General features: G+C 47.4%; 1 protein-coding gene across 1 annotated transcript; it reads left to right on the forward strand.

Annotated features, from left to right (window-relative positions):
- Positions 1-237: 237 nt before the first annotated feature.
- On the forward strand, positions 238-19839 carry midn (midnolin). The gene is made up of 8 exons (XM_037249126.1): positions 238-488; positions 1876-2107; positions 3710-3797; positions 3884-3946; positions 11250-11783; positions 11984-12107; positions 12196-12519; positions 16777-19839. Exons 1-8 carry the CDS (start codon positions 416-418, stop codon positions 17037-17039), a joined length of 1701 nt encoding a protein of 566 aa, XP_037105021.1. The 5' UTR covers positions 238-415; the 3' UTR covers positions 17040-19839.
- The last annotated feature ends 3097 nt before the right edge of the window (positions 19840-22936 follow it).

Raw genomic sequence — 22936 nt, forward strand, 5'->3', positions numbered from 1 at the left:
ATTTATTTGAATGCTCTTAAGGTCGTACGGAAACAAGCATGTGATTCACAAGTGTCATTTGCAACGTTTGCGTAAGTCAGCCATTAAGTCACACGGTAAACTATTTGTTTTTATGTTTCGTCATTGCCTCGGAACATTCTTACCGAAATAGAACGTCGCGACGGTGACCTTTGGAGGACGAGTCCACCTTTAAAAAAAAAAAAAAATCATATTGGTGACATCACATCCGAGAAGAGTCTCTTTAAGAGGCGACTCACCAACGAGCGGGCGTTCTTGACACTGAGAGAGAGGCACTGTTGACTGGATAGCTTCAGAAGCAACGTGCTCAAGCGACTTCGACCACCTTGTGGATAATTCATTTCGATCCCATTCCTTATTGGGAATTCGCTGCTGACCTGTTCGGTTCGTACCTTACATGCCAAAGCTGGGGGAACAAATTGGACCTTTTACTTCCACGCGAAGCTTCGCGGTTCTTGCCACGGTCATCGGTAAGTACTTTTCACCTTTTTAATAAGCAGTACATCACATTCCTCCGCTCTTCCGTCCTAAATATTACAGAGGCCGGTGGCTTGTCGTATTGACCGGTAATGAAGGATCGATAATAAAGCATGTTGTCAAGGGAGTGCCATGTAAATTGTGTTGGACGTTATTAACTTCACCACACGGCTCGTATCGATCGAGTGGTGAATGTCAGGCTGTTACAGTAAAACAAAATATATAATTAGTGGGCGGCTAGTGTTAATTAAAACGATAAGTTGCACATTATTGATTTTCGTGCTGTGGTAGTGACCACAGCAAAGCACATTATTATACTGTTTTGTTTATTATAAACATAAAAATAATAGATATAAATGGTCTCTATTCATAATTTGAGTAATAAGACATTTTGTACCAATTTTATGCCATTACGAAAGAAAAGTGAGTAACCGGCTGGTATTGATTTGTAACTCCTCTGTGGCCACTTGGGGGCGATCGAGATCTTTTAACGTGGAAGAAGGCTAACTTGATGCCATAATAAACAGAGCTATAAACAATTAAAATTGGTACAATGTAAATATTGAAATTATATTTACGATATAAAATTAGAGGATAATCACGTAAATATCTAGTATTTTTATGTATGCAAATAAATGAACTTATTATTCTCATTATAATTCTTTATAGGAATATTCAATTCTATTTTAGTGTTGCCAACTTCACAGAGCTCATACACATGCGCTATGCGAGGAGAGGTAAATTATTGTGTAAACAGAGCTGCACCCATTTATGCAAAAGCAGATTCAATTTTATAGCGCAAACAGTATCCACCTGCATGAGAATACATGATATGGTGGAAATGCGTTTAAAAAAAAAACATCTTTAATGGCCAAAATGTGGTGAAACTAGAGCTTTGTACTCCACATTCGCTTCTTCTATGCTGTCATTTATTATGAATGGATTTTAACTCGCTCTCCCTCCACGTGGGTGTACACCTCGCCCCCTATTGGCTCGCCCCGGGTGAGCTTTCTCACGATTGGTCCGCCGTGCAGGGGGTTTGGCTTGAGAGCCGACGCTGGCTGGATCTTGGGGATACTTTTTGTGTGCACGACGTTCATTGTCACTCATGTTCCACGGGAGCCTGCGTGGGTACGAGTTAAGCCCGTCTCGTCCCCGTGTATCGAAGCTGAACTTACTTGTAAAACTGAGAGGAATATACGAATTGACGTGGACCGGTCTGCCTTTTTGTGCTATTCATTCACCCATCTATGTAGCATTTAGCTGCGGGAACACTTAAGCCAGGGATCGGCTTTCTCCTCGTCCTCCTCATCTTCTTATTCTCCCTCGTCGATTCCATCATCCCCCACCGTTCATCTTCCACCACCCCGCGCCCCACAGGTTATCGGATGGACCAGCATCCCAGCGCCCGGAGCTGCACCAGCCGCGGGGCTTCTTCGTCCTGCGAGGCCGCCCCCGCCGAGCCCTCCATGAACCTGCAAATCCACTCCACCACCGGCACCCGCTTCGAGCTTTCGCTGCCCCAGGAGGAGACCGTGGACGGGCTGAAGAGGAGGCTGTCGCAGCGGCTCAAAGTACCCAAAGAGAGGCTCGCCCTGCTGCACAAAGAAACGTGAGTCCAGTATTTCATTTTGTGTGTGTATGACCAATACATCATTGAGCAGGAAAAATCCATCCAGTTTTATCTAATTAACTTTTGGCAGCAGTGGTGCGAAACATACAGCTCGTGGGCCTGAAATGCAATTATATTAAAAGCCCAAGTACATTCAATATGTATTTAATTATTCCATTGTATTTTCACTATGGCCATCTGAGGTCCGAAACTGAAATGGGGAAAGGCTCTAAGTGATCGTACAGCAAAAGAGCAAGTCGTTTTCAACACTTAATAATTTGTTAAAGTAAAACCTGCACGTGGAGCGACCAATAGTATAGATTTGTGCCGAAACTTCCCAAATTGTGACATAGTTCGGCCCGACGCTAGCAACATGCATAAAACTGACACTTGTCTTGCACATATCTGTGTTATTTGAAGGAAGCCCCTTGAGATGAGTTTTGAAGAACACGCATTGTGTCCTTTTGACATATTCCGAGGATTCGGTACACTGCACACCTAAATTTATTATATCAAACCTGAGCGTTAGGGCAGATTGCGTAAGTGTTCCCAATGTTATGTGTCACAATTACACACAGGGGACGCGTCGGTCACTTGAGATGATATTGACGGGACGACGCATTGATTGATCCCTCCCACCCTCTAAACAGAGAGGCCAGAATAAATTGATAATGTTCGTGCGTGGGTGACTCATATACAGTCAATGTCAGGAACCTTACACAAGTCCGATCTTATAAAGTTACATGTCAAGGGTGAGTCATGCCCTTACGTGTGTCCGTCGCAGTGGCTCGGTAGGGTGGGCGCCGCCTAGATGGCTTTTTTTTGTCGTTCTAAGTGAAGCGAAACCGTAACGCTGCAGTATTAGCAAGCGGCTAAATGAATGAATGAAGGCCAGGTTAAGCGGGGTTTAACAAAAGCGCAGGTGGTGTTTTGCAAAAAGTAACCATGGAGGAGGAGGCTTTCCAAGATGCAAACAGTACGTATTGTTTTTCAAGCCTATAGCCACCCTTGCCCATTGTAATCACATCATCCTTTAAAATGTACCCCCCCCCTCCTCTTTTCTTTTTTTTTTTTTGAAATCCCCTCCTGCCCTTGTAACTGTAGACCAGCTAGCAAGTGGGTGCCGGGGGTCTTTGTTCAGCAGCACAGGGTGAGATTTGGGTCAAGCTGGCTTTTCACTCAGCTGCCCATCGCGAGCGTCATCCTATCAGTCACGTGTATTGCGTCATGTCACATGGAAAGGAGAGATCCCTTTTAAGGCAGCGTTGTAAGTTATTTCATTAAACATCAAGCAGGCTTATTCATATCTTGTGTTTGTTATTTTATATTTGGGGAAGGAACCGTCTGGTTTATAAATGGCGCTGCTCAGTGGAACAAACCACCTCAAACGCCGGCAAATATCCACTGCGAGCAATTGTCAGAGCCTCGCTATACTTGAAATTGAAATATGACAGCCGGATCAATACTTCCCTTCACCCTCGGCTCTTTTCCCAAACTGGTTTTGAAGTCGGCGCACCCCCGCGGACGCGGCTACGCTTGTTTGTGTGAAGAGAGATATTGTCAGCACAGTCTAATTATCTCGTTCCTCTCTGAACCCCGCAGCAGACTAAGTTCGGGGAAACTCCAGGATCTTGGCGTCTCTGATGGGAGCAAGTTAACACTCGTACCGACCGTCGAAGCAGGATTAATGGTGAGGCCGGCCTGCCCTAGCCATACGCCGTTTCGACATGTGTTATTGATTTTATTTTTATTTGTCTTGTTTTCTCCCCCTCACAGTCTCAAGCGTCAAGACCCGAGCAGTCAGTAATGCAAGCCTTGGAGAGCTTAACCGAAACTCAGGTAAGAAGTCGGCTTGGCTAGCTGATGGCTTTGTAAACTTGACCCTGGTCGGTTTACCTTTTGTAGCAAACAGCATATGATTAGCGCCTTTTACTGAGCTTGAGTAAAGTTGGGTGAGCCGCTAATGAGCAAACTAGGGCTTCTTAGTTACAGTGGTGACGTAACACTTAGTACTTGTTCGCAAATTGGTACGCACCTATCACAAACCTACACTAACGCAGTTCTAACAAAAAAAAATCGACTCAACCGCCTAAAAATTTACATGCGGGCCATTTTGAAGCCCCTCGACCGCAGTTTGCGAAACCTTGCCCGAGCTGACATATTACCAAGGCTACACAATAAACGAGGACATCGTGAGTCACGCAGTTTCGCGTATGTCATCTGCTGACGCGCTACCTGTAGTTACGTCACCACAAACCTGATTCGCTCCTTTGTCAGGTTGAGCTCACTGCCTTATCAGGACAACTCAACTGCACGGGGGAGGAGCCTCGCCAATTATACCAGAAAGCGTGAAAACATGATTATTGTGTCTGTGTTTGTGACAAGGGGCAGCTTTGTCACTCCAGCAATGCAGCGGAGAGCGGATGAGCCTGCAAAGCACAAGCCTCTTTGGCTTGTCTTAATCTCCGCCTCTTAAACAAGCCTGGCGAGCGTCACGCGTTAAGATATAACAGGGAGCGCCACCCTCCCGTATCCTGCTAACATCTGCGGAAGCGTCAGCCCTTCTACCGCTGCTGCTGCCGCCGATGCTGTCATGTAACACTCACATGCACAACAAGCAAGTTTCCAGGAAGTGCGCTCGGGCTCGTAAACTGCTGGACTGTCGGATCGACGCCAGCTTCCTGAAAGCAAGTTGTGCGGCGGCGGGGCGCGACACACCGCACCCGATGTAAAACCTCCGAGTTCCGCCGAAAAAGCTTGTGCGCCTTTTAGGCCGCGTCAGGGTATGAGTCAACCTCGGCGATGGATGGCGACACCTGAGGCACATAGACGGCGGCGTGAGATGCGAAGCGCGCTCGGCGACTTCCTTTTGCAGAGTTGCATAAGTGTGAGATGCGTGCGAACGCGTCAGTGACGATTTTGAAACCGGAGGAGATGGCGATGCAAATTTAGCAATTTATTAGTGAAATTGCAAAAGCTAGTTTTGCCCTTTGGCTCTCAAAAAGCGGATCTGCGCCTGTTGCAAAAAAGCTACCCCGATGACATCAGAGCGCATTTTGGCCCGACTTTGCTCCCCGATGTGAACTTTTGTTGGCCGTGTTGAGCGTGTGAACTCGTAGCGGAGAAGAAGCAAATGACTTCATGTGTGTAGGTGTGTGACAACGGATGGCTGCTCGCACTTTACAGCGCTATCGAGCTTATCTTTACTGCCAATTAATGCATCAACTTTGAATATTTGTCATCCTTGTTTTTATTCCCAGGGTGGCCGCTTCAACGCGTATTAGTCACTCCGCGTGTGTCTTGCTGTGCTCATCCCAATTGCAAAACAACAGCGCAGTGTGGCGGGGTCAAAGGTTACGATAAAGCCATTTGGCTTCTTTAGTGTGTTTTTATCCAAAAGAAATTGATTCTGCTTTATAATTCATGAAGCGGGACGGTATGGATTGCGGTGGGATTTGATTGGGGAAAATAGAAACACCAAAGCTTTCTCTCATTCGACCCCCCCCCCCCTCCCACTCCCTTTAATGCCGGGGCTATCAAAAATCAATCAATGCACTTAGCTCTTGAAAGTGTCTGACACGATAACTGATACCAACGTTCACCCAAAAATAGCCTCGGGGAAACGTGTTTTGGGGTGCAGCTGTGAGCCGCTAACCTATGAACCCTCGCATTTGCACGTGTTTTGGAGTAAAGCCGCATTTATTGAGGAGGAAAACAGGCCGACCGCAGAAATGGAAATGAGTCGGGACGCTCCCAAGCAGCTATCAATTAAATGCGCCTGGGTTTGACCGTGATGACAAGGACAATCCTGACCGCCTTTAATTCCTGCTCTGCCACCTCACTCGAGACTCTCTGCATGACATCTAAGTGGCGTTAAGCTCCCGCCTAGTGACAGCCCATCAAAGCGCAGCGACGCTAGCCCAGCCGGGGCGACTCTCATCAACCTTATATGCTTTCGTCAAGTGTGTATATCTTACATACGTACGGCTCACAGAGGATATTTTTTTAAGAGGATTTCTGCTCCTGTTCAGAAAGTAAAGCGATGTCTCTCAGGAAAATGAAAGACGAGCGCTGAATAGTCGCAAATTTTGGGCATTTGTCGGCAGCCACGTTCTCTCTCCGACTATTGATCTTGGCGTTTGACGGAAAGAGGAGGATTATATGTCCCTCCTCGGCACACGAGGGACTATTTGCTCATTGATGCACATTGATGTCGGAATAAAACCCAGGCAGGCCTCACCCCTTAACACCCCCCGCCTCCCCCCTTGCCCGTTGCCCTTCCCCCCGCATGCAGCCACCTCTTTGTTCACGTCTTAAAACATGGAACCTGACCAACTGACAAGCCCTTCAAGGCATTGACAAATTTCCCCTTGAATGCTAACATATTGCTTTGGGAGGAGGCTGTGTTTCGCCATTGGTCGGTTACGTAGATGCCCCCCCCCCCCCCCCCCCAAACTTGCACACTTCCTCCTCCACAGGGAGCGACAACTCACACTCAATGCTATTGGATCTCGTAGCAGAGTGATGCAAAACTCTGAAGAGGCACCATTTGGGGTCACGTCCACCTCGTTCCATTTCCTTTCCCTCCCACGAAAGGGCGGATTGGACAGTCATTGAGTTGCGCAATATGTGGGATCTGCCACAATAGAATGTTGCTACCTTCTCAATATGGCTCAATTATGTTTCCCTTTACAGTCGTGCACTTTATCTGAATAATAGTTAATCAGCCGCATTGACGCCACTGGAAATCATTCAAATTGGATTTCGGATGTAGGCGGGCCAGGAACCTTAAGAATGACTCAATGTATTGGTTAAGCATGGCTTCCCTGCCACCATTTTAAACAAAGCCTTTTTTTTCCAAAGGAGTTCTTTTTCGTTTAGAATGCTAATTCTGAATTAAAATTTGAGATAAAAGACAATAATGGCGCAGCACCCGTAAATGGCGGCTTTGGTAATGGCGCTAATAAGATGATCACACGGCCTCTTTTTGCACCTGTATAATCCCCCCTTTTGTGATTTATTAATGCACAGCGGGAGAAAAAAAGGGAGGATGGGCACTGTGGTGGGTAGTCAAGGTGTGTTTGCAGGGGGGATGTCGTTCATTGTGCATGGGCCGGCATCCATTTTTAATGTCCGCCTCTATTAATTCGCTCGGGCTCACGGCGGCAAGAACAATTTCTCTACACGCGTCGTGACCGCCATTGTTTTGGTATTCCGCCAGCGACACTTTTGTGATTCAAGTAGCGGCCGTCGTGACCGGGAGAGCTGCCGAGTGGGCGGAGGGAGACATGATGGCCAATGAGGTCAAGTTATTTACACAAAAAATGTTTTCTCTCGGTTCACTGATCATTCCGTGACAGACTCATTTGGAAATGGATTTCAAATTGGACCAGTAAATATGGGTTGAGTTTTCGGTGTAGGAATGCGTGAGAATGTCAGTCAAAACAGTTTTGACCTCACGCAACACTGTCTTATTATTCCCACTCCCTTTTATCTAAGTCTCTGCAAATGTTTTACCAAATGTTGTCATCCGTCCATAAAAACTTCCAGTACATGTATCCGTTCTTAGTCTTCTTCCTTTTTTCATCCAGTGCCAACCCATGAGCTCCACTTTTCATATTGAGGCTGCTCTAGTTTCTGCTCGGCCTGATCCGTGACCACAAGGAGTGGCTTTAGTGGGAACTTAATTTCACCATTATGAATGCTATTTCCTGCGCATCTCTTGTTTCATATCAGGCCGTATTACTCATGCAGGTCTTCCTAATGGGGTCTTTGAAGAGCCCCCCCACCCCTCTGGCTGCTTTCAGGATTTAGGGCATGATGCAAGTCATTGATTCCCCGCCCCGCCCGTCTCCTTTCCGTTATTGCATCTTTAGCTGCTATGTTGTCCGCACAAAGACCGACAGTGCGATCAAACCACCTCAGTCGATAGCCGGGTTAATAAAAACGACTTGGACAGGTGCTCAGCTTCATCGGAACCCGAATACGCCTGCAGGAGAGCCCCCTCCCCTTCTCTGCAGCCTCCTATCCCGCCCACCTCCCAAGCCTCTATCCTCTTTTCTCCAGCACAAAGCTGCTCAGTTGTTCATGAATGTCAGCTAGGCATCTTCTTTCCCCTCCCTCTCTCCCTCCTCCTTCCTTATCGCCACCGCCGCACTTCGCTTAGTGCGCGAAGGAAGAACGACTGCAAATGAGTTCCTTGAACCACAGGGACCCCAATAAATAAAACTGTCAGCTAGAGATGTCGAGAGGAAAAAAGAGGGAAGGAGCCAGAGGCACATCCTCACTGAATATTTCATCACCCACCACCAGCACCAATACTCCCTGACACCCTGCCCCCATCGCCCGCCTCCCCCCTTTCTCTCACCATCTTCAACCAACCCCTCCTCCTCCTCCTCTCGCTGCCCCTCACCATGCTCTTCCATCCCTACATGTCAACCGCAGCCTCCCACTAAACCAAATACCGGCACCCGAAACCGACAACACGATGGTATTTCTAAACAAAAAAAAAAAGGCTTCTTCATTAACACCACCCAGCCAACGGTAATCACGCCAGTGTGTCGTTTCGGGCAAAGACACACCTCACTCTTCTCTTTTGCGTGTTAAAGGAAACAATATGAGTGAGGCCTCTCCTCTCTTCTCTTCTTGTGTCTCTCATAACAAACCAGCACAGAAGTTGCTTTTGTCAAGCTTTGGAATTCAAGTGTGCTACGATGAGCAGCGGTGGGTGGGGGGGGGGATAAAGGTTGCACAGAGGAGGAGGAGGAGGAGGAAGGGTCTCAGACATGCCTAGAAGCCTCTCTTTTGTTTGCCTGTGATGTTCCACAAGGCTCTATCTGGTGTTTGTACTGACGTCAATGGTAGCCAGCCACATCGGCTCTCTCTTGGCCGGGCTCCTGAGAGCAAGACAGGCATGTTTGGACTGGAGCTGAGCTGCTATAGCTGAAAACCTCTGGGAATCATTCACTCGCCAGCTCGACAGCACTCGAAAACTCCTCCCCCAACTGCACACTTAACAGACCCCCCCCCCCTTGTTTCCCTCTCACAGTCTGTCCGTCTGGAAGAGGCTTGTTGCTACACGAGCGCTCTCGCCAATGTAGCCGCTGGCAAGCAGACTGTGCTGTATCATCCTCCGCAACCCCCGTACGGCTCCCCTCCCTCAGGAAACGGGGGCCCCATTTCAAGTGTTCCGCTCGGCAGCCCCTTCCCCGCATCCTCAAGCTGCTTCTTGCGTGCGTCAGTCTGAATTGCACACCTGAAGATTTACTTTGGCTAGGCGTTTTGTATCATTTGGCAAAAATTACAGCCGTCGAAACGCTCTGTTATTTGCGCGCTTGCTGATTTTGGCCTTTTGATTTGTTTTGTCTAACGAAAAGGTCGAGGCGGCCCGAGCGACTCCAGTCGTAGACCCTTTGGTGAGTCAGACGTTTGTAACTCGGAAAAACAAATACGAGGCACAGAATTGACTTTCAATCAACAGCGACAACAAAAAACGGACGCGCGTCAACAAAATATTATGCTGTAAGCCAAACTAGTAATCAGCTCGCTTATCTAACCGAGCATTTGTCATATAAATCTACCGGTAAGTCCCGTCCAAACAGGCAAGGGTGGAGCCAGCGGTGATGACATGAGGTGAAAGACTTCTCACGCAGGTTCCACCCCATCTCCCAACCTTCTTCTAACCAAACACCAATTTTGACGCCCCGCCCCCAGGGCTGTGTGTTTTGGACTAGCAATACTCACATTCTTGACAGCTGCCAGTCAGAGTCCCCCCCCTCCCTCCCAAGACCCGGCACCCAACCCTGCTTTCACACCCAGCCTCAGGCCTGCTGCTTTTGTCGTCTTACCACAACGGTGTAATCGCGGTGGGTGTGGACTGTATCAACAAGACCCTGATAGGCGCCGTTTACACTCCCCAAAAGCGCTGAGTTTGTTTATCCCAAAGCCTCCCTTGTATGCAGATTGTAATCACCTTCCTTTTTTACTTAATGTTGAAACACGGCCGTGAGCTCATCTTTGTCCTTTCGCCTGCCTCTCCCCTGTTTTTTTGTTATTGCCACACACCCATGTCGATACCAGTGTGCAAAGGTCACCCTGGCAATATAGGGAGGCGACGGTCGATAGAGAAATAAATAAGCAGCTCTGAAGAGAGACGAGTGATTGAGGGCAGAGCCTGCTGATTCACAGGGTTAACCACCAGGCAACATCTCAGGAGCACGGCCAAAAGTCTTGACAGAGTGACACCTCTGCTCTTTTTTTTTTTTTTCCCCCTCCTCTCCAAAGCGCCTTTCACACATACGTCAGAGCTGTAACATTTATCCGCCGTTGCTTTTCACGCGCAATCAAACAAAGAGAACAGAAACCTCGTAAGAAAGACTTGTGACTTTGAAACATCACAATTCCCTTCTTTTGCACTCTGAGTGACTCTCACAATAAAGCCCAAATTCACATTGACACGCAGTTTCAGCGACAAGCGGCAAAATGCAGCAAAGTCACATGCACGCAAAGGCCAAGACAACAAAACTCTTGTTGTTGAATGCGAATCCTCTAGCCAAGTTGCGACAAGTCCACTGTGGAATTCTTGTGTCCATCCGGGCCACTGATGGGTCAGTAAATCCCCCTCTCCACACACACACAGCCATTTTGGCCTGTGTTGTGAGTGCTCCAAAAATGGGCATCCCTTCCAGATCCGCCATAGACAATTGTCCATTCTGTTCCTGCGGGCGGGCGGGGTGTATTTCCTGGACGTAGGATTGATTTTTCAGGCCCTAAGCCAGAGAGAAGGGTGGCTTTTGTCCTCACGCTGAATGACACTGCTGACTAAGAGCGCGCCCAAGGGCAGTTGGAGGCGAGTGAGAGTGGGCTCTGTTTGTGTGTTTTCCAACAGTCGGCCGGCCGGCCTCATCCAGCCCATGTAAATAGCCCAGTGTTACAGAATGGTGATTGATCGCTGGATTGGCCGAATGTGGTGCGTCTGTGTCTCAATGAGAGTGGGAGCTCAAAGCTCTGTTGTTTGTGCTTCAACGGCTGTCCACTGTTCATTGACAGAAGAGGAAGTCAAACGCGCAGGGGAGCGTCTCGCTTTTTTGGACTGCAACAATTCTCGGTCCTTATTGAAAATCTTTTTTTTTTCCATCTACAGGTCAGCGATTTCCTGTCTGGCCGCTCCCCCCTCACGCTGGCCCTCCGCGTGGGTGATCACATGATGTTCGTCCAGCTCCAGCTGGCAGCACAGCAGTCGGGAGGTCCGCAGATCCAGCACAGGCACCTTATCGCCCGGGGCAACTCGGATGCCACAATGGGCCAGCCCGCAGGACAACCTTGTAACCCTCAAGCGCAGTCCCCACTCCCTCATCATCCACACAACCCCCACTTGCCTCAGCCGGGCCCCTCCGCATCCTCTCCCACAAGCGCCTCAACCTTCCCTCTTCCCTCCACACACCACCAGTCCCTGCCCCCCATGTACCACCAGTCCCCATCGTCGGTTCCTCATTGCGGCCCGGCCACCCCTCCTCCACCTCCTTCCCGCTCCCCTCGCACGTCGTCGCATGTCGCCGGGAGTCTGTTCCGCTCTCCTCCCCATCATCTGCGGGACCACCACCACTACCACCAGCCTTCTTCGGGCCAGGCCGGCCACAACCCGGCCAGCCCCGTAGCCCCCGTTTTGTGCCCTGAGGTAAGCCTGAAATATCTTACGATACACGAAATGAAAATATCTCAAAATTGTTGCTTGTCAGTAATATAGCTGGCGTGAAAATGCATTTTCAAGTTACCTGAGCAAAAGGACTAACTAAAACGTCTGCCCCTGGTTCCAGAAATACAGGATCTGGTTTGAAGTGACTTTCTAACATTACGACTCCCATTTTTCTGTTTCAGGCCAGCTGCAGCACCAACAGCCCCAGTAGTGGCACGAGTTCCTCGGCGCGCTCCCGTAAACCCGGCGCCATCATTGAGAGCTTTGTGAACCACGCTCCTGGAGTCTTTTCAGGGACCTTTTCAGGTGAGATTTATCGATCGCTCCGAGCAATAAACGTGCACATTCTCGTCTCGAGTGTATTGCTGCAATACTCTGCTTCCTCTCTTCTCAGGCACTTTGCACCCCAACTGCCAGGACAGCAACGGGCGCCCCCGGCGAGATATAGGTACCATCCTTCAGATTCTCAACGACCTCCTGAGCGCCACGCGCCACTACCAGGGCATGCCGCCGTCCCTCACCCAACTCCGCTACCAAACCCAGTGCGGCACGCCCGGCTCGCCGTCCCCGTCGCCGCCTCCCTCGCCCCCGGTGGTCGGCGCCACGGGACTCTCAGCCAAAGCTACCTCGGTGCCCGCCGTCAACCCTAGCGTCCCTCCGCCGACCCTTCATCCGCTGGTGCAGTGCCAGAGCCAGATCCGCATGTGCAAGCCCCCTGGTGAGTAACTGCACATGAAATCGCAGACACACAAAAGGGCGCATTCATTCACGACACAGATGGTTCCTGCTGATGCTTTCACTTGCACTTTATCATTCTCTTGATCAACAGCTAATTTGATAACATGCCAAAGAAAAGTGAAATTACACAACCCTAAGAGGGTGCTACAGTCAAAGCCGCTTTTTCCCAAGATGTGATACGAGCCTCTCTAGACTTTTACAGTCAGGCATCACCTTGTATTTCCGCGCCAAGGAGATAGCTTTACCCCTTCCACCCCGGGCAAAGCTATGTTTGGAGTAGATTAGGCTTCAACCGCTTTAAGACGACAAGGGTGTGTGCAGGTCTTAACTAGTACGGACTCAACACCGCACATGCCCTAAGGGTGGTGCAGGTGCTGGAGTTCAAATGACACTCTCTTAAAAGCACCTTTCCGGTCGGAGCCACCAGATTCCGAGTGTCAACCAGATGTCCGGAGAAGATAACATTGAGCCAGTGTTGTAAGGTTACACTAAGAGAAAACAGCATTGTCTTGGGCGGCCTCCTTATCTCCCGTCAGGGGGAAACGGAGTTGGGTGAAGTCGGTCCTGAGATACGCTCGATGGTGATGAATGTTTGCTTTTGTACGAGCTGAATAGTTTTAGCAGCTGACTGAGCGGGACTGTACAGTCAGTCCAGCGTCCCCCTATATCAACCCGAGTGTCCTCACAAGTGTCCAGTGAACAGTTGGAATAACACGGGCTTATTTTCCTAACTTAGGAAAGACCTTTCCCTCAATACCCCCCGCCCCCCAGTTAGTCCAAACCTCCCCTCGTCCCGTCTCTACATCTGCACTCCCCCCCCCCCCCCGTCCAAAAACAGCCTCGCCTGTAAAATCCATCTGTCCATCTTCCTCCTCTTCGTTTTCCATGCCTGTGTTGTGCATCAATACTGTACATTCTCTGTGTTCATTTGGCCTTTAAATAGATTTAGTCTGAACTTCAGCACTGGAGGGGGTTGTTAAAACCAAAACACTCAAAACCGTCATTCATCAAAGGGGTGTTAACTCCTGTCTGTCAGCCCAGCCAACTGCCCACGGGATTGACCGTGGCTTCCAGGGGAGTGGCACAAAAAAAAAAAGAAGAAAAAGCTTGTTTTGCCTTGCCCCAACTTCCTGCTCAGCATCGAAACTTCTTGGGAACTGATATGAATGGGGAACCAGCTGAGGCAAAGCCGGTGTGGCTCACTGATACAACGAACCTTGGACTCTTTGTGGTCGCTCGCATCCTGGCGTCCCACCGAAGTCATTGACTTAGCATGCTCGGTCAGTCTTATCTGCCGACACCTGACGGATGATTTACTGGACTTAACGTTACGGCTTAACTTCACGTCACCGAGGCTTGCCTCCATTCAGCCGCAGGACTAACCGAGTGTGTTGCGCAGTATGTGTACGCACTTCTACTTAAGACAACCTCTTGGAAATGTCACATAGCTGGAGTCTCTCCAGAGAGCCTTTACCCTTTCCCACTGCAAGTTCATGTGCGGGGAGGATAAGACAAGCGTAAATAAAAAAGCTTGACACGCCCGAGCCTCAAACGGCTGGTTAAAAGCTTGGTTTCATAGCACTGGTGAAAGGAGTTGCTGAGTTTGAGGATTTTTTTTTTTTTTTTTTCTAGCTCGGGACTCACGGCCTGGCAGGCTGATTGTTAGATAAATTCCATTACTGGGGAGGGTGGACCTCCCTCCGGCCCCCCTGTCCAGCTAAAGCCATTGTGTAGGGGCCAGGGACAGGGGCTGCATACAGGGCACCAGGCTGAGCCATTGTGGAGGAGAGGAAGGGAGGGCTTTGGGATTATAGGGCTGCCTTTTAGTCCTTCTCCCACTGCAGCTGCCTTAGTTCAACACAGGCCCACAGAATAGAGCTCTGAAAGCCCCCCCCCCCCCTCCCTTCCGGATCCCCCCCCCACATGTCCCCTTTAGATTTGTCAGGTCACGTTAGCGTCCCCGGGGCAAGCCAGACGAGAAGGGCGGGTGAGGAAGAATCGGAGATATTTGCCTCTCCACGATTAAGCTCCGACCGGCTTGAACCGATTCCGCCGCACCCGTTATCCGCCGCTAAGACCCTTGCTCACACGTGCGACGGCGGCTCAGCCCAGCTCAGCGAGCGGTGACGCAGTACAGCGCGGCGCTATCGAGCGAAAAGCCAGTCAAGCACATCGGGTGCCCTTTCATTGTCGACAAGGAGAGAAGAAGGGAGAATGCAAATGAAGTCGAAAAAGTCATTGAAGAGCGTGTGTCCCTGCAGGGCTGTCGGCGGCCTTTCACTTGCTGTCACAACGCTCATTTCAGCCAGCCCCCCCCCACCCCCGCCTCGTTTTTTGATCGGCGGCGCGTCTGATTGGCCAATTTTGCCATTTTCTACCTCAGCACTATATTGTTTTTCCCAGGTGGCTGGCGTCTTTGGCAAGTCGGAATGTCAAGTTAAAGTCATTCCAGTGTACTAAAGAAACCCTCAATCCTTGCTTCGATTGTTTTTTTGACTGCTTTAAGCCGATGAAGCAACCAAGAAGAACTTTGGTTGCCATTGATTCAACTTTTGTGGTCAAGGACTGACAATTTCCAGACATGATTTCAAATAAATATAGCTTTTTCTTTGGTCTTGTCAACCAAATCAAAACATGTCAACTCTTGTTCTACCAAGCAAGAACAGTTGATTTTTTTTTTTTAAACAGTAAATCAGCTTTTTCTTGAGCCCGCCCTTCTCCCCATCTCAGTCTTCTGTCAAAGCACATAAGTGGACGAAATTGAATCGTCTCTCCCATTCACTTCCTACTTCTCTCTGGGTCCTCCAAGGTTATTGTGTTCACGTCAAAGCTCTCCAGTCAGGCTCTGGGCCAGGTAGCCATCATGAATGTGTGTGTGTGTGTTTGCAATATGTGCGTTCATGTATTTGTGTGTATGGTTTGTCCCTTTTAGCCAGCCCTAATAATAGCCCTACTGTCATAAACATAGACTGGAGATCCCTGTGGCCAGCTGTGTCCGGCCCAGCCGCCCTGGGCTCCGGTAGTGACGCTGATGAATGGTCTCGCACACACATGCCTGCACACAACACACACTTACACTCATATTGGTGGCGCTCCAAGCACATTCCCAAAACACTTGCCAAGCCAAAGGCCGTCGACTTCCTACAGCATGTTGAAAAACTGCCCTTTATACTCTTTCTTTGTTGTATTTTTTTGCATTTTAGAATGAAAAGTGCTTGCTATATTTTTGACAAAAGGGAAAATCAGGGGGGGGCTCACTCAGAGTGCAGTTACCAGGGCAATGGAAGAAAAGTCTGAATCGAGGGGATCCCCCCTACCTCTGTTTTTTACAGATCCCGATTTAACATCCATGCTGATTTCCAGAATCCATTGCCAGAAAATTTCCTATTCACAGTGGCTAGTATTTATAGAGGCGGAGGAAGAAGGCTCGGGGTTTTAAGGCAAATGAAGCCCACGCGGGGTCCGCAAGTCATTCCGACGGTGATAGAGCGAAGGAGAGCGTAATCGATTGGAAAAACTGCCACCGACGGCTGATCCTTTACCCTCCGCCCTCTATCCTTGCTCTGCCTCTGGAGGCGGAATTCCTTAACCCCCCCCAGTGCCCTTCTTCTCACTGGCCCACCTAGCAGCATCCCTCGAGATGCAAAGTGGGGAGCAGGGTAGAAATGAAGAGGGAGGTGACGGTGGGGGTGTATGTGGGTCAATGAGCCGCAAGTAGGAAACCATAATGGAAAACAAAACTAGAAGAAAAACCCAATCTCCCCGTCTCTCTCACCGCATACAATTTCCATTCGCTTGCATTTTCTATTGAAAGCCAATAGCGTTGTCCTGAGCCCGAGATGGATGGCTGCACTAGAGCTAAGGTTTAATCAATAGGTCTTTTTAATTTGCCATCGATCCACGTTAAAAGCTACTGCGGCTGTTGCTGGGTGTGTGTGTGTGAGTGTATGTGTGTGTGGCTGGTTGTGCGTGCACCGTTTCGCGCGTGTGTTTATTCGTGCAAAATTGTGATGCCGGATCGGAGCCGCAGCTAGGCGATGGGCCGCCCCGCTTTGCTTTATCGACATGGGAGCCCGTTATTTCATGATTTCATTCCCAGACAGATACTAATGGAGCTGGCTAATAGATTGTGGTTACATGCACCTTCCTTCTAAGCCCTGTATACAATGTATACACACACTTGTTTTATTTTATTTTATTGTGAGTTTCCCAAGCTAATTTCTCCTTCTCTTCCCAGGCGACCGAGTCCGGCAGACGGAGAACCGCGCCACCCGCTGCAAAGTGGAGCGTCTGCAGCTACTGATGCAGCAGAAGCGCCTGCGCCGCAAGGCCCGGCGGGACCAGCGCGGCCCCTATCACTGGCTGCCCAACCGCAAGGCGGGCCGCAGCAACAGCAACAGCAGCATGTCCAGCGAGGGCTCCCTGGACCTGGACTTTGACGACTCCGTCTGGAAGCCCGACGTCAAGGCCGACTTGAAGTCCGAGTTTGTTATGGCCTGAGAGGAAGAAGCGTGCTCAGAGCAAAGTTTAGGGGGAATTGCTAGGAAAGACCCCCCCCCCCCCTTTTCCCCTCCTGGCAGACTTCAATCCCAGCATCCTTCACAGCAAGAGGACTTTGTCTGCTGCTTGGATTTGGACTCAAGAAGAAACCTTGAATTTGAGCTTAGAAGAATTCCGTGGGTGGTGGTGGTATTTTTGGACTTTCTCATGCGTGCGCGCTCTGTACACTGACTACGAGCTCCAAGTGGACTTCCCAATAGGACACAAGCACCAGATGCCTCAGTGTGTACCCCCCCCCCCTCCCCCCTCCCCAAAATGGCAACACTGCCAGACTCTTTGGAATATTGCGACGGGCATTCTTTACTGATCTCCAAACTCACTCGAGCAGTCCGCTTCTGACCTGTTACAGGCTGGTTCAATGTCTTGTTTTGTTTGTTTGTTTTTTAAACATACTATTTTATAAAGCAGAAAAGAAAATGTAGCATTGTTCACAAAGCATTCAGGTTTTCATAGAACAGTTCAAAACGTTGATTTGCACAGAATCTTGATTTCTAACTCGTGTGCAGAAATAATATGGAAGTATTGATATCAACCTCAGCGATCAGAGAGATAAAAGGACGAACAGAAAGTGCTTTAGTTGGGGGATTTTAAAATCCTTAAATAAAAAAAAAAAGCTAATTATGACATTTAATAATAATTAAAAAAAATCTATTTTTTATTTCTATTCCTCTCGCTGTTTTCCAAAAGCAGCGGCCCTTTGTGGCTTTGTGGTTGGGTACCAATAAATATCCATTCAGTCGTTCATTCAGAAGTTTGTTCATAACGGTCCAACGACACGCGACTCGCAACCCAAGTGGACCGTGTACATAAATGTGGCCATTGGGAAAGATTTTTTTTTTTTTTTAAGAGTGTATGTTGCCCCCCCCCCCCCCATATTTGTTATCTTCCCCCAAGTTTTCACTAATTACCCCTTACAACCATTTAAAGTCATCCTAGCAATTTTTTTTATTGGCAAAATGTGATAAATGTGTTAACTTAGTGCCTCCACCGGAACATCCATGAACATATCAGTTTTGCTGCTACACAAAAAAAAAAAAAGTGTCAGGCAGAGTTTTCTTTGCATGCGGATGGCGTGACGATGAAATGGAAAAAGAAGAGCAGAGGTGGAGGTTCACATGCATGAATTTCTGGGGAAAAAAAAAAACCTGCTGCTTTTGTTCAAGTTTTTTGTCATTTTTACTCGTGTATTTGGGGGAGACGGGGGAGAAGAAAAAAAAAGACACGTGAAAGTATTACCAACAAATCAAAACAGATGAAGTTAAGTCCCCCCCACTGAACATTCCTGTTATGTGACAATGAAGTTGGAGCCCCCCCCACCTAAAAACTTTGAAGCTCCCCTCTCACGCCAGGACACCATGGATCACATCCGGACGCACTCGCGGAGACTCGAGGAACTTTGAATTATCGAGCGCCCCGCCACGATTGCACTCCCAAAAGATTGCAGTGAGAGATTACCATTTTGTGTGTGTGTGTGTGTGTGGGGAGGGGGGGGGGGACCTCATCTTTTTGTTAAGTGGCCTTACCTTTCACTAAGAAATTGGGGACAATGGGGACGGGAATGTTTCTATTTTTTTTTTTCCTCCCAACTTTATCGCTATGTCATCAAGGCACCACTTTTGCACTGCCTGTAAAAACCCACATTTGTCCGCCTTCATTCAGCATTTTTTTTTGGTAAATGGCTTGGAATGGGGATAACAAGTCGGACCCGGAATTTTCCACTTTTGGATGAAGTGTCAGAAGCTCCAAAAGTATTAGGATGGCGTAGCCCGATTTACACTGCATGTAAAAACTGGTATTTTGTGTATTATCATCACCAACATGGAATGTGGGGACAAAGTCAATTAAGTGAAATTTCAGTTTTCGAAGCGTCATTTTCCCACCCATTTTCTACTGCATGTAAAAATTTCCTGACTCCTGAAATCGTACCCGATCAGTGTGGTTCATTGCCTTGGCTGGGCTCCGTGTAAAAGGCAACGGCGGATAAATGCCGGGTCATTTTGCAGGATCTGCGTGAAAGAGGCCACGGAGCTTTTTGTTATGTGTTTTCTAGCAGGTGGAGTCTCTATTATGTCAAGGCTTCTGTGCCTTAAAATGTTGCCCTTGCAGTGTCAATGAAATATTTTTTTCGTTTTGTCATCCTCACGTCCCTGAAAACAAAAGAGGCTAAATTTGAAACTGTTCCTACGCTTATGACTTGGCACAAAAGAGCCAGAAAGGTCCTGTAAGGACCACATGCACTTCTTTTCTCCTTGGATCCAACATTACCAAAAGGACAGTTTATCCACCCGTCCCCTCGCCCACCTCCCTTCCGGTCAAATTCTATTTATTTTCCTTTTGTATATGTATGAACTATACTCTGTGTGTGCCTCACTTCTGTGTGAAATTGAAAAAGATGACAAATGATGATAGAGCATTACAGAGGGATACAAAAAAAAAAAACATGACGTCAATGAAATTCCTGATCGCGACAGTTTCAGTTGCCTGTTCTTACTTGTAGCCAACGATTGAAATTGAACCAGATTCAAAAATACAATTTACAATGTTCTAGCTCTAGACCAGTGTAGCACATGTGTGACTGTATTAATTTATGAAACCAAAATGGTAACTGTGAATTACGTATTTCTTTGTGCATTTTTTAAGTGGGGGGGAAAACAAGGCTGCAGCTCTTGCTCGTGTCTGGATTTTTTTTTTTTTTGGTGGAAATATAATGGAAACAAACCACGTTTCTCAAAAAAAAAAAGAAAAAATTAAAATATATATGAATATATTTTTTTTTCTTAAGCAATACATTTCAGTGTGACTTGTGATAGAACATTTTCTTTTTTTAGGTAATAAATAAAAAAAAAAGCCAAAATGAAAACAACAAGCTTGTGTCCACGCGTGTTTGTTACATTTGCATTCGATAACATTGAGTGAAAGCTGTTATTCGGTCTAACATTTCACGGGGGAATCTATTTGTTCAAGTAATGTGATCGAATCAAATAGGAAAGTATTGGATTGATTACTCTTATTACGTTTAATGACTGGAGTGTACCACGTTTGCTTTTGCAGGGGGGGCAAGCAATTCTTGATTGCTAATTAAAAGCCGCGAGCACAATCTAGCTATAGCTAGCTAACATTAATGCTCAAGTAAAAGTACATTAGTATGTTGTTGTATTAAAACTGCTCTGTAAGTGTAATTTATTCAAAATGTTACCGTAATGGAGTAAATGTAGTGCATTATTACCCACCATTGGCACCCCACCCCAGATAAAATAAAAATATATTTAGTACTGTACATGATCACACTACATGACCTCACAATAAAGAACACATGACATGCATTCTCCACAAAAGTGAATCCAAATATGTTGAAGCCTCACACGTGCAGGCGGTTAATAGTATTTCCGAGTCGGCGCCGCCAGCTGACTTTTCTTAGTGCGAAGGTCGCGAAGAGTGAGCTCAACTCGGCAAGATTTGAAGGCGGCTTGAACATGAAAGGACGAGGCCTCAAAAGCCAAGAAGGACTGACTGACTTGTGTGTGTCAACTAAACCTTCACATGAAAGCTGGTTTTATAGTGCGGCAGTTGTGGAAGCTTTCAGTCTTTATTCGGTCTTTGTTCTCGGCGTTGTTATCACTGGAGTACAAAAATGATTCACTAATAGGGCTTAGGAGGAAATCTTGATTTTTTTTTTAATTTTTTTTAAATATTGTGCTGAAAACAGTACACTTTTTTTCTCCAAATTATTTACTTTTTTTGTAGCACATCAGATTTCCAGATATTTCCATTTTGTGTTTTGACATTTGTGATTTTCCCATATCTATAGCTCTCTAATCATGTGGCATATTTTTTGAAGGCGCTGCAAACCTTCTCATGACTTCCAGTCAAACTGCAACTGTCAAGAGGCCTCTTCTGAGAAGTAGCTGCCTCTTTCTCGCTGTCACTCTCGGCCTCCGCACTCAACCCGGTCTTCATTGACAGACCGAGCGAGGCACACTAGCACTAAAAAAAAAAAGAGAGAGAGAGAGAGATAGGGGAGGCTTAGTTTCCACCACTAACTGAAAGCTGGCGGTTCCGTGCAGGATGCAGAGAAGCTCCAAAGAGTTGGGCGGGAGTGGGATGGGGGGGGTTTTCTCGGTGTGATCTTAGATAAGACAGGCTGCTGAATTTAAAACACACGCCCACACGCACGCAAATATACACACGCGTAGATACGAGCACGCAAGAGCAGCTCGCTCGTTGTGCTTGCTTGTCATAATGAGGAAAAAAAAAAGCAAAGCCAGCCAGCCTACCTGTCACGCTGCTGTTAACACGTGTTGCCCCCCCATCGCTATTTTATTTTTGACGTCAACAGCAGTCACGCACGCCGACGACTGCGCTGCAATTTGCGGTGACAGTTTGTATATCTGTTCGCCTCGTCCCGATCGCTGACAGCAAAACACTACGCCTACCTATCAGTAATTTTTAATTGCCTTCAAATATCGATGTTGTTTAACGGGAGGGAGGGCGTAGAAAATCGGATTGCATATGTTGAAAGTCACGGAAAATAGATTATTGCCAGACTTTCCAAATATCCTCACGCTGTTATTTGTCACACATTTCCTTTTTTTTTGTGTGTGGCAATTTGCTTCTTCCTTGACAATCACACCATGTTTTTGTCGTGCAATAAAAAGAATACAGTCACGTTTCAAATTCGTCATCTAGGGTAAATAGCCTGGTAAATCAGTTAATAAAGTCCAACTTGAGGATAATCGTGGGCCTAATTGCAGTTTTAAAGTTGTGTGGACAGACATCCTGTGAGATCTACTATCAAACAGGATTTTCTTTTTATCAGTTTAAACTTTCTTTGCATCTTCCTAGAGGCTGATGGCTGACAGGATCTTAAACCCACACAATTAAAACTGCTATTTCCTGTTGGGAAAAGGAATTCACTGAGATATCCCTGTTGAGTGATGAACGCAAGATAATCTTTACTTGAATGGTTTTTGAGGAACTTGAATTTGCAACTTGTTATGAATGGAATGGACACAATGCTCTTTGTAAAAGCCGACATTTTAATGAAACTTTTGTTCCTATTCGAGCGCTATATAACCTCGACAGATTTCCATGCCTTCACCCAGGCTTAGATTGTTGCCGTTTGATTAGGGAACGCCATATGTCTGGGCGGCCGGGTGTACACATCCTGTTTACACAGTTAGCAGGGTTTATTTTAACCATGACCTCTGGGCTGTGTCGCCGGGTCAAGCTACGAGGTCGTCCGCACAAACTGATGCCGTTGGACAGCTGAACACCTTCAACAGCGACTTGCATGTCTATGCGTGTTTATGTGTGCACGAGTGTGTGTGTGTGTGTGTGTGTGTGTGTGTGTGTGTGTGTGTGTGTGTGTGTGTGCCATCTCTGGTCTAGTGTGTGTTTCTGAGAAAGATATCAAAGGTTCTCCTCACAGCTGCATAAATATCCACCAGGTAATGTCTCAAACAGAGAGCCACTCTGTTCCTCGCACAAACAAAAACTAGACAAAAGACAACAAGGACCCTGCTGACCATGCAAACACAAACCCCCCCTTCTCTTGAAAAAAAAAGTCTGCAAAAAAATAAGTTTCCACTGCAGATGGAGCTTTTATCACAGCCAAATGTTCGTGTTGCCTTTGTCCATTGAGTTCATTCGAACACGTGCTCACAGATGAAACCCAGAGAAAGGTGGTTGATATTTTATCTTTCTGCAGCTGGTGTGGATGCCAAGGACTCACTGTGTTTTAATATTAATAAGGGACTAGATGGATTTTTTTTAACAGTACACTTGACCTTTTGTGGGCGTTTGATTTGGGTGTCGTCAAATCTAAAATTTTAGTGGTG

This window comes from Syngnathus acus, chromosome 4, assembly GCF_901709675.1.
Source record: "Syngnathus acus chromosome 4, fSynAcu1.2, whole genome shotgun sequence".
Lineage (NCBI taxonomy): Eukaryota > Metazoa > Chordata > Actinopteri > Syngnathiformes > Syngnathidae > Syngnathus > Syngnathus acus.

Excerpts from the sequence above, each read along its gene's own strand:
- midn (XM_037249126.1), top strand. The coding sequence starts at position 416 with ATGCCAAAGCTGGGGGAACAAATTGGACCTTTTACTTCCACGCGAAGC. Across the intron at positions 489-1,875 it reads GGTTCTTGCCACGGTCATCG|GTTATCGGATGGACCAGCAT; the intron begins GTAAGTACTTTT and ends CGCGCCCCACAG. Across the intron at positions 3,798-3,883 it reads CCGTCGAAGCAGGATTAATG|TCTCAAGCGTCAAGACCCGA; the intron begins GTGAGGCCGGCC and ends TCCCCCTCACAG.